This window comes from Exophiala aquamarina (genome assembly GCF_000709125.1).
Source record: "Exophiala aquamarina CBS 119918 chromosome Unknown aczIA-supercont1.2, whole genome shotgun sequence".
NCBI classification, from domain to species: Eukaryota; Fungi; Ascomycota; class Eurotiomycetes; order Chaetothyriales; family Herpotrichiellaceae; genus Exophiala; species Exophiala aquamarina.
The window spans coordinates 1,279,775-1,293,492 of record NW_013550586.1 but is presented as its reverse complement, the minus strand read 5'-3'; the positions used below and the strand labels follow the sequence as shown (position 1 = coordinate 1,293,492).

At 49.4% G+C, this 13,718-nt stretch overlaps 7 protein-coding genes across 7 annotated transcripts; 2 read left to right on the top strand and 5 right to left on the bottom strand.

The window, feature by feature from the left end:
• Window positions 1-252: 252 nt before the first annotated feature.
• On the top strand, window positions 253-1,818 carry A1O9_02298 (uncharacterized protein; the record flags this gene model as incomplete). The annotated part of the gene is made up of 1 exon (XM_013407873.1): window positions 253-1,818. One exon carries the CDS (start codon window positions 253-255, stop codon window positions 1,816-1,818), a length of 1,566 nt encoding a protein of 521 aa, XP_013263327.1.
• A 2,604-nt stretch (window positions 1,819-4,422) lies between these two features.
• A1O9_02297 (uncharacterized protein) lies at window positions 4,423-4,650 on the bottom strand (the record flags this gene model as incomplete). Its single annotated transcript, XM_013407872.1, has 1 exon — window positions 4,423-4,650. One exon carries the CDS (start codon window positions 4,648-4,650, stop codon window positions 4,423-4,425), a length of 228 nt encoding a protein of 75 aa, XP_013263326.1.
• A 291-nt stretch (window positions 4,651-4,941) lies between these two features.
• A1O9_02296 (uncharacterized protein) lies at window positions 4,942-5,328 on the bottom strand (the record flags this gene model as incomplete). Its single annotated transcript, XM_013407871.1, has 1 exon — window positions 4,942-5,328. One exon carries the CDS (start codon window positions 5,326-5,328, stop codon window positions 4,942-4,944), a length of 387 nt encoding a protein of 128 aa, XP_013263325.1.
• Window positions 5,329-8,045: 2,717 nt separating this feature from the next.
• A1O9_02295 (uncharacterized protein) lies at window positions 8,046-8,288 on the bottom strand (the record flags this gene model as incomplete). Its single annotated transcript, XM_013407870.1, has 1 exon — window positions 8,046-8,288. The coding sequence occupies one exon, from the start codon at window positions 8,286-8,288 to the stop codon at window positions 8,046-8,048; it is 243 nt and encodes an 80-aa protein (XP_013263324.1).
• Window positions 8,289-9,583: 1,295 nt separating this feature from the next.
• On the bottom strand, window positions 9,584-9,823 carry A1O9_02294 (uncharacterized protein; the record flags this gene model as incomplete). The annotated part of the gene is made up of 1 exon (XM_013407869.1): window positions 9,584-9,823. A coding segment is annotated over one exon (240 nt), but the record flags the coding sequence as incomplete, so codon positions are not given.
• A 1,043-nt stretch (window positions 9,824-10,866) lies between these two features.
• Window positions 10,867-11,523, bottom strand: A1O9_02293 (uncharacterized protein; the record flags this gene model as incomplete). The annotated part of the gene is made up of 1 exon (XM_013407868.1): window positions 10,867-11,523. The coding sequence occupies one exon, from the start codon at window positions 11,521-11,523 to the stop codon at window positions 10,867-10,869; it is 657 nt and encodes a 218-aa protein (XP_013263322.1).
• A 1,414-nt stretch (window positions 11,524-12,937) lies between these two features.
• On the top strand, window positions 12,938-13,617 carry A1O9_02292 (uncharacterized protein; the record flags this gene model as incomplete). The annotated part of the gene is made up of 2 exons (XM_013407867.1): window positions 12,938-13,486; window positions 13,540-13,617. 2 exons carry the CDS (start codon window positions 12,938-12,940, stop codon window positions 13,615-13,617), a joined length of 627 nt encoding a protein of 208 aa, XP_013263321.1.
• Window positions 13,618-13,718: the final 101 nt, after the last annotated feature.

The following is a 13,718-nucleotide window of genomic DNA, read 5'->3' as shown; positions in this document are numbered from 1 at the left end:
CGGCCACTGACCCGGCAGCTTAGGGAGGCTAGTTCGCGATGTTCCGGGTGGCCATGATCGTCCCATGACAATAAACCCCAGATATTTCGTGTTTGCATCCACATGTTGCACAGGTCCGGCACTTGCATTCGGCAGGACTTCGTAGAACCAATCTGTGGTGGATGACGACTTCATTTCTTTCCCTTTGAAGTGATATGAGATAAATTCACAAATTTTAGCTGATCCTGTCAGCTGGTGTCTCATTGATCAAAGATGGCTATGTCTTTGCCCACCAAGTCGTTGCCGCTCAAAATCAGCTCCAAGAATGGCGGAGACAAGCCTAACTATGTCATATTCATGCCGGACCAGCTGAGATACGACTCGTTGCAATGCACCGCAGGCCCAGGCAGCGTTATCCGAACGCCGAACATCGATGCCTTTGCAAAAAGAGGCACCCTCTTCACCAACTGTTTCGTTCAGGCGTCTGTTTGCTCGCAATCAAGATGCAGTATGTTTACTGGGGTATACCCTCACGCCAGTGGACACCGAAGTTTGAACAATCTCATCAAGCCTTGGGAGCCTAACATCTTTCGCAGCCTTAAAGAAAATGGCTACCACGTCGCCTGCCTCGGCCCACGAGGGGATACGTTTGCAGCAACAGTGACTGAGTTAAGTGTGACAGAATATGGTTTCTTAGAAACGCCTGAATTTAGCCCAAAATTTGCTGGAGGAAACGGTAATCCACCTGAGCAGGATGAAAGTATATGGGGCCGGCTGTTTTATAAGGGCCTACGGAATCCTCACCAAGCACTCGACTATGACGACGCTGTGGTGAAATCGGCATTGAAATGGCTAGAGTGCCCTCCTGATGATAAACCATGGGTACTCTTCATGCCTTTGATTTTCCCACATTGCCCTTTCCAGGTGGAAGAACCCTACTTTTCTATGTATGATCGGTCTAAGGTCGGTCCAATTATACCTATAACGGGGAAGACAGGTTATGAACCTCTATACATGGAGAAGATACGAACGCGCTATGGGACTTCACGAGCGACCTCAGAAATCTGGGCCGAAATTAAGGCCACCTACTACGGCATGATTACTCGGATGGATGATCAGTTTGGAAAAGTCATTCAGCAGTTAGATCGGATGGACATGTGGGAAGATACCGTAACAATGTTCTTCACCGACCACGGCGAATACCTAGGGGATTATGGCCTTATAGAGAAGTGGCCGTCCGGACTTTCCGACGCGTTGACCCATGAACCTCTGATCATTGCGGGCGGAGGTCTACCCGAAGGCCAAGTCTCTAAGGTGATGGCAGAAATGGTTGACCTGGTGCCAACAGTGCTCGAAATATCCGGGATTGGGGAGCACTTCCCTCACAGTGGAAAGAGCCTGGTGCCCGTTTTGACACAAAAATCAACAGTACACAAGAAATTCGCTTTTACCGAAGGAGGATTTTTGATTAGCGAGGAACCGTTGCTCGAACAGGGCGCGTATCCATATGACCTCAAGGGCGCACTACAACATGAGGACACTCGAGTTGTAGGGAAAGCCATTAGCATCCGCAACGAGGACTGGACTTATATTTACCGACTGTACGAGCCTGCCGAGCTCTACCATCGGAGGCTGGATCCACATGAAATATCCAATCTTGCCGCTGAGCCAGAGTTCGCACCAACCGTTCAAATGCTTCAAGGTGAAATGTTTCGATGGCTAGTGGAAGGATCTGATTTCCTACCATGGACACCAGACCCTCGAGCTCCTCCAGTTAACCTCAAGTCCCCAAAGGAGCAATTGGAAGACCGGAAGTCTAGGGCAGCAGGGAAACCTTGAGAAGATTTGAACTTGGATCAGCAATAGACCTAGTTGAGAGAGAGTAATAAGCATGATGAGTTTTGTTCAAAGTGAGTAAATTCCAGACCTGATTTACTGGTAGTTTATTGGGAGCTTGCTCTTCCCACGCCATGCACTGTATAACGTGCCGCTGAGAGATCATGCCGGATATAAAACCACCTTTGCTGTGTTGCCATCTTCTTCAGTTGGCCAACACGCACGAGCGGATTTCGATAAGTAAATCATTCCCTTTTTCCACCGCTAGCCGTCCAGCATGCTGATTCCGTTCCGAGCAAGACCAATTCCGGAATGCCATATGTAGCCCTAAGTCCGGCACTGTACGACGGCAAGGCGTACAGTTTCAGCAGCATCTACCAGATGGTCAACTGAAGATCAACGCGATCCAGCTCGTTCGGCCTGTCCCAGGAGGGAGCGCGAGTACCATACGACGCAAACAAACTCATATGCAACTACAGTAAAAACCAAAGTTTCCGAGACTGGCTGCTCCTTACCTGAAAAATGGAGACCAAGCAGAGAGCTTGCTGGACGACACCACCGGCCAAGCAAATGATCTGCTCGTCGAATGCCTACTATGAGCATTTCATCCCGTTTGGCAATTTCACCACACCGAGATGTCAATTATTGGGCTGAGTGTCTGGCCTTGCTCTGAAAATATGCCGTAGTCAACCCCAAGTCAGGCCGTCTTTCAGCATTAGTGAAACGGATCCACCAGCCACCACCGGAACGTCTCTTAACACTGTAGCCCCAAGTCTTTGGTTGAGGGGTCCTTATTGAGGTTCTATGAGTCGTGCGCTTGATCGGTCCGAGCGCCAGAGACCGTCATTTGGCCGAGGCATATTAGTATCGAAAGTCCAAGGTGTCGGCATTGACCCCTGGCGCCCAGGTGTTGTCGGACGTATGGCTGATCGTAAGTGTAGTAATAAAACTCCGATCTGCAAGCAAGGGCCAGCAGAGTTCGGCGAGCTACAGATTTTTCTTGAGGCCCACTACCTACGCTGTGCAGTTCTTTTCACCTTGATCACATTACCCGAATCTCTATACAGTATCGAAGAGTTGTGCGATATTGCTCGACAAAACGTCGATATAAGGAATGGATCCTTGACCAGCACCAAAAAAAAATCATGGCAACGGAATATGATGGCACATCCCAAGTAGCGCTCGGTCGGCCAGAGTCACTGACCCTAATAACCTTCACTCTCGAGCTTAATGTAAAAAGACTCTGCCAGAGGGGAGTTAAGGTCGTTTATCCTAGCTCTGTAATTTAGCTTACACTAGCAATAGGCCCCTGCCCCCCAACTCGGTCGATTTCGGTAAATTCATTAAGGAATAGCTACACATAGATTAAGAAATAACCTTAGACCCAGCTCGGCATCTAAAGTACCCTCCTCGTATAGCATTTTATGCCCCACTTTTCCTCCTCATAAATGAAGATATTTCCCTTGCGGACATTAGACGACTTTTCGCACCTGTTAGGGTGTCTTGTGACGAACTGCAGACGAGCTTATAGGTAAGTTCGGATAAGCAAGTTCATGTTATTATGGCCGACAATAAACCATTATTAGATGAAGCCTGAATATCTGGTTACAAAATACAGTGAAGCTCTATTACTGATATTCGCGAAACTTTCGAGCTCATGTAGCTTATGAGGGTAACGGCTGGATTAAGCAACGCCAATATATACACCCATATAACTCGTATAGAATTGACAGGTCGCTTCATTGAAATTGAGTCTATTTTCCACTTCCATTATCTAGCGTGTTCAATGCGCCAGGCGGCTACATCCATCCTTTCTCATTACCAATATCGTAATAACACTGTTCGCGAGCCGGTGTGCCCTGTCGGATCTTGAGGCGATTCTGCGACAATTGAGAATCTGCTGATAGCAGAAGAATGGTAATATCCAGTAACAATGGTCTTTTACACACGTAGTACTCGTACATAGCGGATCTCAGTGTTCGTGGGACAGCCAATTATCGGCCGTTTTGTTAAGCTAAATTTGTTTGAAATCAACTGCAGGAAAGCTTCGACTGCTCCTCTTGCATGATTGATTGAACACGCTGTTAAGGCTTGCATGAAAATCCTGCCGACAGCAAGATTTGTTCTGTGAAGTTCGACAGAATCGCAGCATTCCGTGTCTGTTTGCGGTTGACTGTTTGTTGACCACAGGAGAGTTGTTGCAAAGATGGATCTAAAATGGTGCTTTTAAAATAATGGATTCAGGATGGATTCGTTGGTGAGTCCGGTGGAGCGAGCTCTTTCCTGTTCTTGAATAATATGCCGCACATAGCGATCTTGTAGTTTGGTGTTACCGCCAACGTGATACACTGGCTATCAAACAGGGGCCCACCCACGACGATCTTTCTCGAGAAAAGCTCTGATAGTAACTCAATTGCCCCCATGTAACGCGATCCTCATGTTGCTGGATCCCCCAAGACGATCCAGTCAGTGGTCTTCGAAGATTGAGAATAATGTACGCCACCCAACATGACTACGATCCTATTTATATGCGATGGTTTCAGGTCTTCAGGATATCGAAACCTTTCCAACTTGCAAGCGCCTTTTTGCACATGCTTTTGTATGTGTCTAGCCCACCGAGTCACCAACAAAATTGGAGTTTTGCGGTTTCTTCCCACGGACATTCGCACCCGTCCACCTGTCGCCAGCGAGTGGCAGTAAAGTTGAGCCAGCCATAACGTCAAAGGTGTTTCCCCATTCCTGTTCATCGTCCTCGGTGGTCTCGAGAGACCGAGCATTGATATGCTCCACACGCTTTATCGTATCGACAGCTATATCGATTTGGCATTCGATCATTGTGAGACCTTTTGCGAACGCGACGGGGGGCTGGATTCCATGTTGTCAGCGGCCTTCTATCAGGAATATAGAGAAAGAGAAGTGGTTAGGGGAGAACAAATACCCATTCTTTGCGGGGAGATGGGACGAGTTGGTCAATATGGATGTACGTACCTTGAGGTGAGTAGAGAATGAATGCATTTGGTAGTCAATGGGCGAACACGCCCAGATAAGTCTTGTAGCATTCTTCCCAGCGACGCGAAAGTTTTGGACCATCGCTTTTCATTATATTCATAGCTTTTAATCTAACAGTCACAGGTTAGCTACGCTGATTTTAGCAAGCGGCGTCGGTAAAGAAAAGCACATGAACCATGGAGAGATAACGTACGAGTTAGTGAAGCTGTCAAATCCCGTGGACATGACGATGGCATCGAGGTCTCTTTGCGTTCCGTCTGAAGTGACAATTCCGGTCTTGTTCACGAACTCGACCGGTGTCTTCCGTAGATCGATAAGCTCCTCGTTAGGCTGATCTACACACTCATAGCAGTCTTGCTCGAGGGGTGTCCTCCTCGTCCCGAACGGGTAAAGTGGCTCCGGGGGTGCAACGATTTCCCTTTTTGCGGGATCGGAGACACGACTACGAACCTTTTGAGCCCAAAACTCGTATACTGCCCGATTTGACTTCAAGTCCGTGAGCATGTCACTGCAGTTCGCTTGTAGAAAGGGAAAATCCCCTTGAAATCATATGCTTTCCCAGTGAGCTTCACGTTGTTCAAGGTTGTGGTCGGAAATCTTTGCAGAAAGTGGAACGTGAGAATATCCTATCAAAGTATCGCGTGCTTACGTTAGTAATTCAGCCAGCCTTTCTTGGCTTCAACTCTTTCCTCTTTAGTAGGGTCTTTTCTGGCCCATCGGAAGGCAATACAGTAGGTTCCGTATCCCAACGAACAGCTCGTCTGCCTTCTTTGACAACTCCTGTACGATCTCCACACCGGTGGCACCAGCCCCGATAACAGCAACCCATTTACCAGTCAGATCGATCCCATCAGGGTACAGAGACGTATGTATCACGGTCCCTTGGAAATCTCCTAGCACTGGCAAATCTGGGAAATAGCTTCGGTGTAAGGCACCATTTTGAGATGTACTTGGGAACCAGTCTTAGCTTTGTCCGCTCGAAACAGATCCGGAAAATTCGTGTTGGCCCCGGGCTCCACCTTCTCGGAAGTCCGCAGATGTAAAGGCACAACCATCCTCCCTACAAACGCTCAGCGAGATATGACGGTATTGGCCCTGAAAATCGTATGAAAGGCTGCAATTACATACCAGACGACGACCGTAGCGGCTTCATCTTCGAGGCCGCACATATGCTCCGATCCCGTCGATGTAGGCAGTATTGCCATGAATTCGAGCGCAAATCTGACGTGTCCCAGAGGCGGTCGAGGTCAATCAAGCTCCTCAGCTGATACGGCACCAACTTCACCTCCTGCTAATGCCAAGTACCGGCTGCCACAACTCCAGGACCGCCTCAGATAGACGCAGAACATCCGTCGAGGAAGTCGTCAAGAGGTCGAAGCGGCAAACTCACGTGAACCACCACGATATTGTCGATCTGACAACGTGATGATCGGCTTCTGTATCAAGTTGCCGAATCAATGCAAGTCTATCACAACCACTGTCCAGGCGGCACAGGCCATTGTGCATGGAATGGCAGCTTGCCTCCTCGTCGGGCACAAGCTAGGCAAGACAGTAGTAGTGTCTGTCAACGGCGACTACTGGAACCTCGAATTATCTCTGATTCGGCCCGCTTCTGCCATGAGGTGATTGAAGAGGCTCTACGAGAGCAGCGAGAGGGCGGAAATAGACAACTATAGTTGATAATATATCCAACATCGCAGCCCGGGTATGATTTTATCTAGGTTTCCACCTGACAGCCCTCCTGATTCTGCAAAAAGATGAAAACGGCAAGTCTAGAGCGAAACAGGAACGTGAGAGGTCTCAACACTCGATCAACTCTCCTAAGAGCCTGCGCAGTGCTTCATGCCCACAAAGTTCTCACAGAATGGGCCAGCCGATCTTCTGTAGGAATTCTTCCGTATCCTCGAACATCTCTTGTGGTCTCCCTAGATGCGAGTTAACCTCAGTGGGCCAAAACTCATCACATGTGCTCCGTTAGGCGTGGAGTAGGAGTAACTTACGATATGGTGCTCACGATATTAAGACCTTGTGCCTCAAGCCCTCAGCCCACGCTTTGGGCGCTGGGAGCACCTCCTTGGGAAACCAGGAGTATGCTATCGGCTTGCTGTTGGTGTAATTTGAGTCTCTGTGAGGCAGCCGATCAGGATCAATAGCAAACTTTGAGAAAAGAGGTCAGCATCCATTCCGCAAGTCAATCAAGAGCGGCGACACAATGGAATTGATCTCTCGATAACAGTAAATGTTCTGTGGGAAAGTCTCAGTGAACTAATACAACTTAATCGAGTCGAGGATATCTCTTAGCGGAGGCGTTTCATCCGTCCATTCGAGGAACTTCTCCCTAATCCTGTCCAGTGTCAGCTATTCTCAAGGCCCTAATTGACATTGGAGTGAGCTACCAGGCAAGTTGCGCGAGTGGAGTAGATGCTATCACGAAGCCGATCGTCGGGGGGCGTGTGCTGTGCATAAGAGTGTATGCGCTCCCCGTTGAACTAAATTGTAGGGCTCGAAACTTCCAGGCCCGGTTCTCCGTTGCGCTGAGTTTACTCTCATCCCTGAATTATTGCGGTACAGAGATAAAACTGTCTAGCTCGGCTGTATTAGTTATCAAGATTTCGAAACTGAACCGGGTCGTAAGGTACGGTACTTACGAGAACGGCTAATTCACGGTCGGTTGATTTAGCTTTACAAGGCATATAGAAAGTAAAGGTTTAGCAAATCTCACCTTTGCATTCCTCATATTTTCCTGCCATGATTTTAGAGACAAGAGAACCTAAGTCGCCGCCTTGACAGACGTAACCACTTCCAAAAGCCTAGATCGATCATCAACCTGTACATAGTACGCGCGATATCCTCATGTTGAAATTTTTCTCTAAAGGCGGCCCCGAGTTAAGCGTCCACCCTGGTAGAGAGACTGCAACGACATGATATGGGAGTTCTTCTGGCGTAAATTCTTCCGTATAGCTCAAGAATTGTTAAATATTCGAGATGACTACCAGGCCAGCCATGGATATATAAGATTGGAACGGCATTTTGCTTCTTCGAGAACAGCGCAACAAAATGAATATTGAACCTCTCGGTGTTGGTGTCTGGTACTTCAGCAGTAAAATTAGGGAATGAGCCGTTGTATATTTCCGTAGAGCGCCTATGAGAAGGTTTCCTTGTTAGATCTAATGAAACGATTATCTAGATGATCCCAAGAAATTTTGGCTTGCGTATCAAGATTAAAGGAACGTCGGAGCATCCCAGTCATACTCATTCAGCAAATCATCCTTTGTGGCCGTCATCCGCGCATGACTGACACTGGAATTGCTGTTTTCGGGATGGAGGTTCTCATTCGTCTTCGGAGCCAACTTGTAAATTCTAAGTAAACCCTTGAAGTCCTTTAGGTCTTGCTCGGGAATTGACAGGCGGAACTTTTCGAGCTTCGGCGTGGAAGCTGAAGGTATCTCTTCGTAACCGGCCATTGCACCGAAAGCAATCCGGATTTTCGCAAGAGAAGGAAAGTAGTGAAGGGCAAGTTGAAACACCTGATAGAGGAGATGAATGGTTTTTGTGGAAAAGACGGGATGTCACGGAGTTGCGTCCTACACAGGAACGTGAGGTACGAACCTCCACCCTCAGACCCTGGCTTCAACTCCCATAAAGTCTAGCGCTCAAGTGATCATCCAACCTTACCCAGCGTTGCTGTGCCGAGGGGTTTCCATCGAGAGCATAGCCGAGTCATTAATTAATACTGTCTCTCCGAAAGCCAACCTCCTAGCGTCAGGATCTCTCTTACTCAATTCTACTGAAGGAAGACATTAGCAAAGAGGGGACAGGGTACATACGGTGCCTGCACCAGCAGTCCCTGACGTCTGGACCGTCCGGACGAGCCGATTGGTGAAGATGAAGGGGCAAGGTAAACCAGGAATTGAGGGTTATGGAGAAGATACAGGCGGCACCCCTATTTCTCGGCATTTCAAAGTCTACTTCACCAAAATCAACCGGTTGACTTGAGCTTCCGGAGGGTTGGGCCAGCACCTCCACCCTTTCCACTCGGTGTAGGATATCACTTGAATCCAGGGCACCGAGCCGTTCTGCGTTGGTGCAATGCATGCATAAATAAGTTCATGTCATCTCATACGTGTGCGGAGCCAGCCTCTTTGCCGGAACAGCTAGCTACCTCCAATGTAAAGTTTGGCTTGGCCTAGACCTTACGAGGTCTGTGGCAGCAGTCTCAAGTTCTAGGGACAATGTGGCAGACATGACAGACCTTATAGGTCACTTTTGTTTAGGTCATCGCTCTCTTGTGGCCAGCTGGAAATATGGGAATCTTCTCATCCGTAGACGAGGCTGTCTATTGAAAACAACTCTACATATGCTGTGGGTGGACGGATACTCAACTAAGCATACCGCAGAAAGCGGTTGTCACATGGATGTCGCGGTACGAGTATACGGAACCGCAGTGCGTGGAAATCAGGACATAGAAAAAGGAATGCCACACATATACATAGCGCGAGGACCACCAGGTGATCGGGGCTGCACGTTGCGCACCCAAACTCGCTTTAATGGCCAACGACTATCTAGGTGGGCCAGGGGTGGGTTCGAGCAACGAGCTGACCCGCTAGAACAAGAGGTAATTGTGACCCCAGGACAAGCGTAGTTATATCCATCGTTGACCATGGGATTTAGGGAACATGGCTCCCCGTTCGTCCAGGCAGGTAGATCACTATAACTTACACAATTGGCTTCCATACTGTATCCTTGCAATGCACAAAGCCATTTTGCGCATAGTTTCTACGTGCATCTCGTCGTGCAACATGCCGTACGCTCCCACTTTGGCCTTCGTCTTCCACGTCTCCGCAAGCTTAATTGTCTCTAGCATCATCCCGCTAGGATCTGCGACAATATCCACAATACCGTCAGCTTTTGCCTCTCTGCTAGTGTATGTGTGGGCTTCCAGAAAGACTTTCCTCTCTATCTGAGGACCCAGCTTCAAGCGTGGAAGACTGCCTATTCCAAACAGTCTGGAATAAAGAGCTTTCAGGAATGGAACATTTCTCCTGGGATTCTGGCGGCCACTTACATAATGACAGTCTATACTCGGTTTGACGTCGGCAATGAATATCTCTTATCGAAGGGCGCCCAGTATGAGATCAAAGACAGTTTCTTCTTTTTGAGGCTTTGTCATCAGAAGGCTTTATGATTAGTGGGTGACTAGTCTAATTTGTGGAAGAGAGCGACCTCCGGGTATAATTCCGTGAGGTCATAATTTAGCAGTGCCTGTGCTCTTTGAGCCATATGTTTCTTGCGCTTGGTTAGTCATCGCCTTGAGTTCGAAGGATAGGCTCTAGAATGACAAAGACGCCGGCCGATAAGATCAAACTCAGGTGGTGATCAGGACAAGACAGAACAATGCATCGAATCGGCGACGCTTGCGAATAAGGAACAGCTCTCACAAAATCTGGAGAACTGGGAGCGACACGGACAATCCGACCTTTAAATGAAACTTCTCAGAGAATCATGGTGGAATGAACGGATGCGCATTAAAGGGAAAGAAATCGACTCGTGATGGGTAACGGCAAACGTGGAAGAGGGTGGGATTGGATTACAAGGGATGAACCGGATTCCCGTTGGGTGCGCAGTCTCCGACACAGAGAGAAAGAGCGGGCCTGGACACTAAGTACTGGGAGCCACACTTGCATGGTTAATTATATACTAGCCACATGGCGATTGTTTTTCCCTTCCTCCCAGTCTGGTGTGGGTTACATCGAGGCTGGTTGATCAGTGTCATAGAAAACCGTAAATACTCCGTACAGGTCTTGCAAGTTACAAGAGACGGCGATCATCATCAGCTGAAGATACTACGTACTATACGACGACTCATTCAATAGCGACGTCAATGTAGAACTTGAAAAAAGATACTCTAGTCTCTAGAGTACATGAATCGAAATTTCGTTAATTTCCTAACTGAGCCCTATTACTCCCACTCCCCTAGCTGCTGCCCTACTGATGAAGTCAACTCGCCTCACTTTCGCAGTTTCGCAAAGAATCGTCTTTGCCTCATGCCAAGTCGCAGCTCCAAACCCCAGTGCCGCTACTGAAAGCGCAGCCAATACTCTTGTAGTCTCCAGTCAGGATCTCGGCATGCCCGGTCTGTCCCTCATGGTTCCAACCGTTAGAAGCGGAAGCGCAAATGCCGTCCAATCCGGGGGAGTTTGGCAGTTCGCAGAGCCATCCGCCGAGATATACGGTCTCAAAGTCGGAGGCGTCACCGGGTGCCAAGACCTGAGCCATTGTGCCAGGGTTTAGCTGATGTTGCAGGCCACCAACAGAGTCGTCGGCAGTCTTCTGGGCATTTGCGACCAAGGTGGAGCTCTCGGTGAAGGCAGGCTTGCCTCCGGCGACACGCCACTTGTTGGCGATATCGAGCCAGTCGCCACCACCGCCGGGAGTTGCTGGAGCGGAAGGAGCTGGAGTAGCTGGGGCGGAGGATGGAGCTCCCCACGTCTGGGGAGCCGCTGGAGCAGGGGTCTCGGCAGGGGAATCGCCTCCATAGGCGTAGGTGGTGACCTCAGCGTTGGAGTCAGGGCGGTTCCAATATCGATTACCACCACGCCATTGGCGGGCTTCAAGGGCACCATTCTCAGCCGGGGTGGGAGCGGCGAAAACAGTGGTGGCGGCAATGGCCAAGACGGAAAGAGTCTTAAGGGCGTACATTTTCATAGAAGTATTTCTCTGGTGAGCTTCGAAGTGCTAAAAGAGTGTATGTTTCGAGACGCTTGTCGACGATTGTAGTGAACTTGATCAAGTGGTCACTGAATGAGTGTATGTATCCTCCTGGGATGAAATGAACGTGGGGAGACAGGCGTCGAAAGAGGGAAACGAAAGTCACAGACCTTTAAAAGAGAGAGAACATGCCACAAAGATTGACGAGGCGTCAGGCACAGTTATAGTGAAAGCAACAGCTACCCCGGTGGAAAATGCATTGTCACCTTTCATGGATCTGGGGCCCAGATTTCCCCGTTCAGCCTGGTGTGAAACAACAAAGCCCCTTTCTGGTGGGTGCTTGGCCGGCCGACAGATTGACGAGGCGTAGGATCACAGGCACCATTGATCAGCCCGCAGCCACATTGTTCTTAAAAGTGGAGACAACCGGACATGGGCCACGGCCCTAAGACCAACACAGATGGGCCAACGGACAGCTTTGACGCAGGGGGCAGGGTCGCCAGTCTGGGCACAATGTCTTTCTGTGGTGTGGAGATGACGGCAGAGTGCGTCTTGGACCTCCTCCCCAAGAACCCAACCGTAATTACCGGTGGAATTCAAATGGGCTAATGGATTGAATTAGGCCACTTAAAGCGGAATGCTATGCCAGAAACGAAGGGACGCTGCTTCTGTGTTTAGCTGGAGGATGACGACGGTGAATCCCCGTCCTTGATGGATTGCTTGGGGAGCAAACGAGGACCGTACGAGCAATAATAGTGGCCGCAGTCAGCTGGGATCCAACAAAGAAGAATGAGATGAAGTTTGCGAGCATCTGTGGCTCACGTGCCACCAATGCCAAGTTGACCCGCCCGGAAAATCATTCATCCCGTTCCGGAATCACACGTCGGTGACTCGGGAATCATCAGGCTGGGGCCATAATTTACACCACAGACACACAAACAAACCACTTTTCCATTACGGACTCCCTCGGGCCTCAAATCACAACAAATACTCTGTCCGTCGGAATAGGAAACCACCGCCTCAAATCTTGTCGACAGGCACCCAGGGTCGGTCCATGATCAAGACTCTCCCAGGATTAGATCTCCGGCCTCCCCTCTGGCGTGTGCTGATCGATGGTCTCTCAACAACTTCCCTGCCAAGTAAGCCGCCAGCAGGAATGACATGACCCAGATCCTGCCCAGTAGGCCCCTTCCATCCTAGCAAGCGCTTTTTAGGTCTTCAATTGTTTCACGCGTGAAGGTTTAATGGTTTCCGGTTTCCGAGTGGCAAAGCACAACATTATTTCCCAAGGATCTTCCCAACACGCGTGCGGTCGGTCAGCCAGCCAGCCTTTCGCTACACTCTCCTCCGCCACGCGGTCATCCACTTGGGCGGGTACCGAGTTCCAGATTGTGCTCCCACAAGCATGTTCTCTGGATCAACACAGTATCTTGAGATCTACTGTCCCTCTCCCACAACCGTTTCCTTCACCGTTGAGACCCGTCAGAGGTCCAACTCGAAACAAAAGCTACTGACAGCTGTACGCTACGGCAGTCGCTTTTTGCTCGTTCTCTATGCGTTGCTAGTCAACGTGGCCAAGGCACAGAGTCTGATCTCACCGGGATCTGCGGCTGAGCGTTACGCAAATTTCCTTGTGAAATTGACGTTGATTGGTCCGGTCATCAGGATTCTTGCTGAAAGCGCCGAATGGTGGGTATTGGGACCACTCAGCCTTGTCATCCTCTACGCGTGTTTGAAAAGAGACCATACCAAGGAATCTCTGCTGGTGCTGCAAGGGCTAGGAATTCAGACATCGACCAGCTCACCTTACTTTTTTCTGCCGCCGACGACGACGTTTATTCCAACAAGTCAAGTTCAGGATATCGTGATCCATGAGGCCTTCATAGGGCTGGAGGTGAGGTTCTACCTGGCCGTTATTGTGGAAAACGCCACTGAGGTTGTCGTTGTCTTCCCAGTTTGTGCTGCCCTCTTCCACACACGCTAGCTTCTTTTTCTGACGAGTCCTAGACAGTCCTTCCACGACGAGATATACTTGAAGAAGTGTGGAGAGGCGCTCGCAAGTGTTTATACGCGGGCATACGGTAGCAGGTGCATGGCCATCTTCATTTCCAGCGAATCCGTCTTCAGAACGTCCATCAAGATCTCATCCTTGAGTGGCCTGACATTTCAAGACAGTAATTATGCCA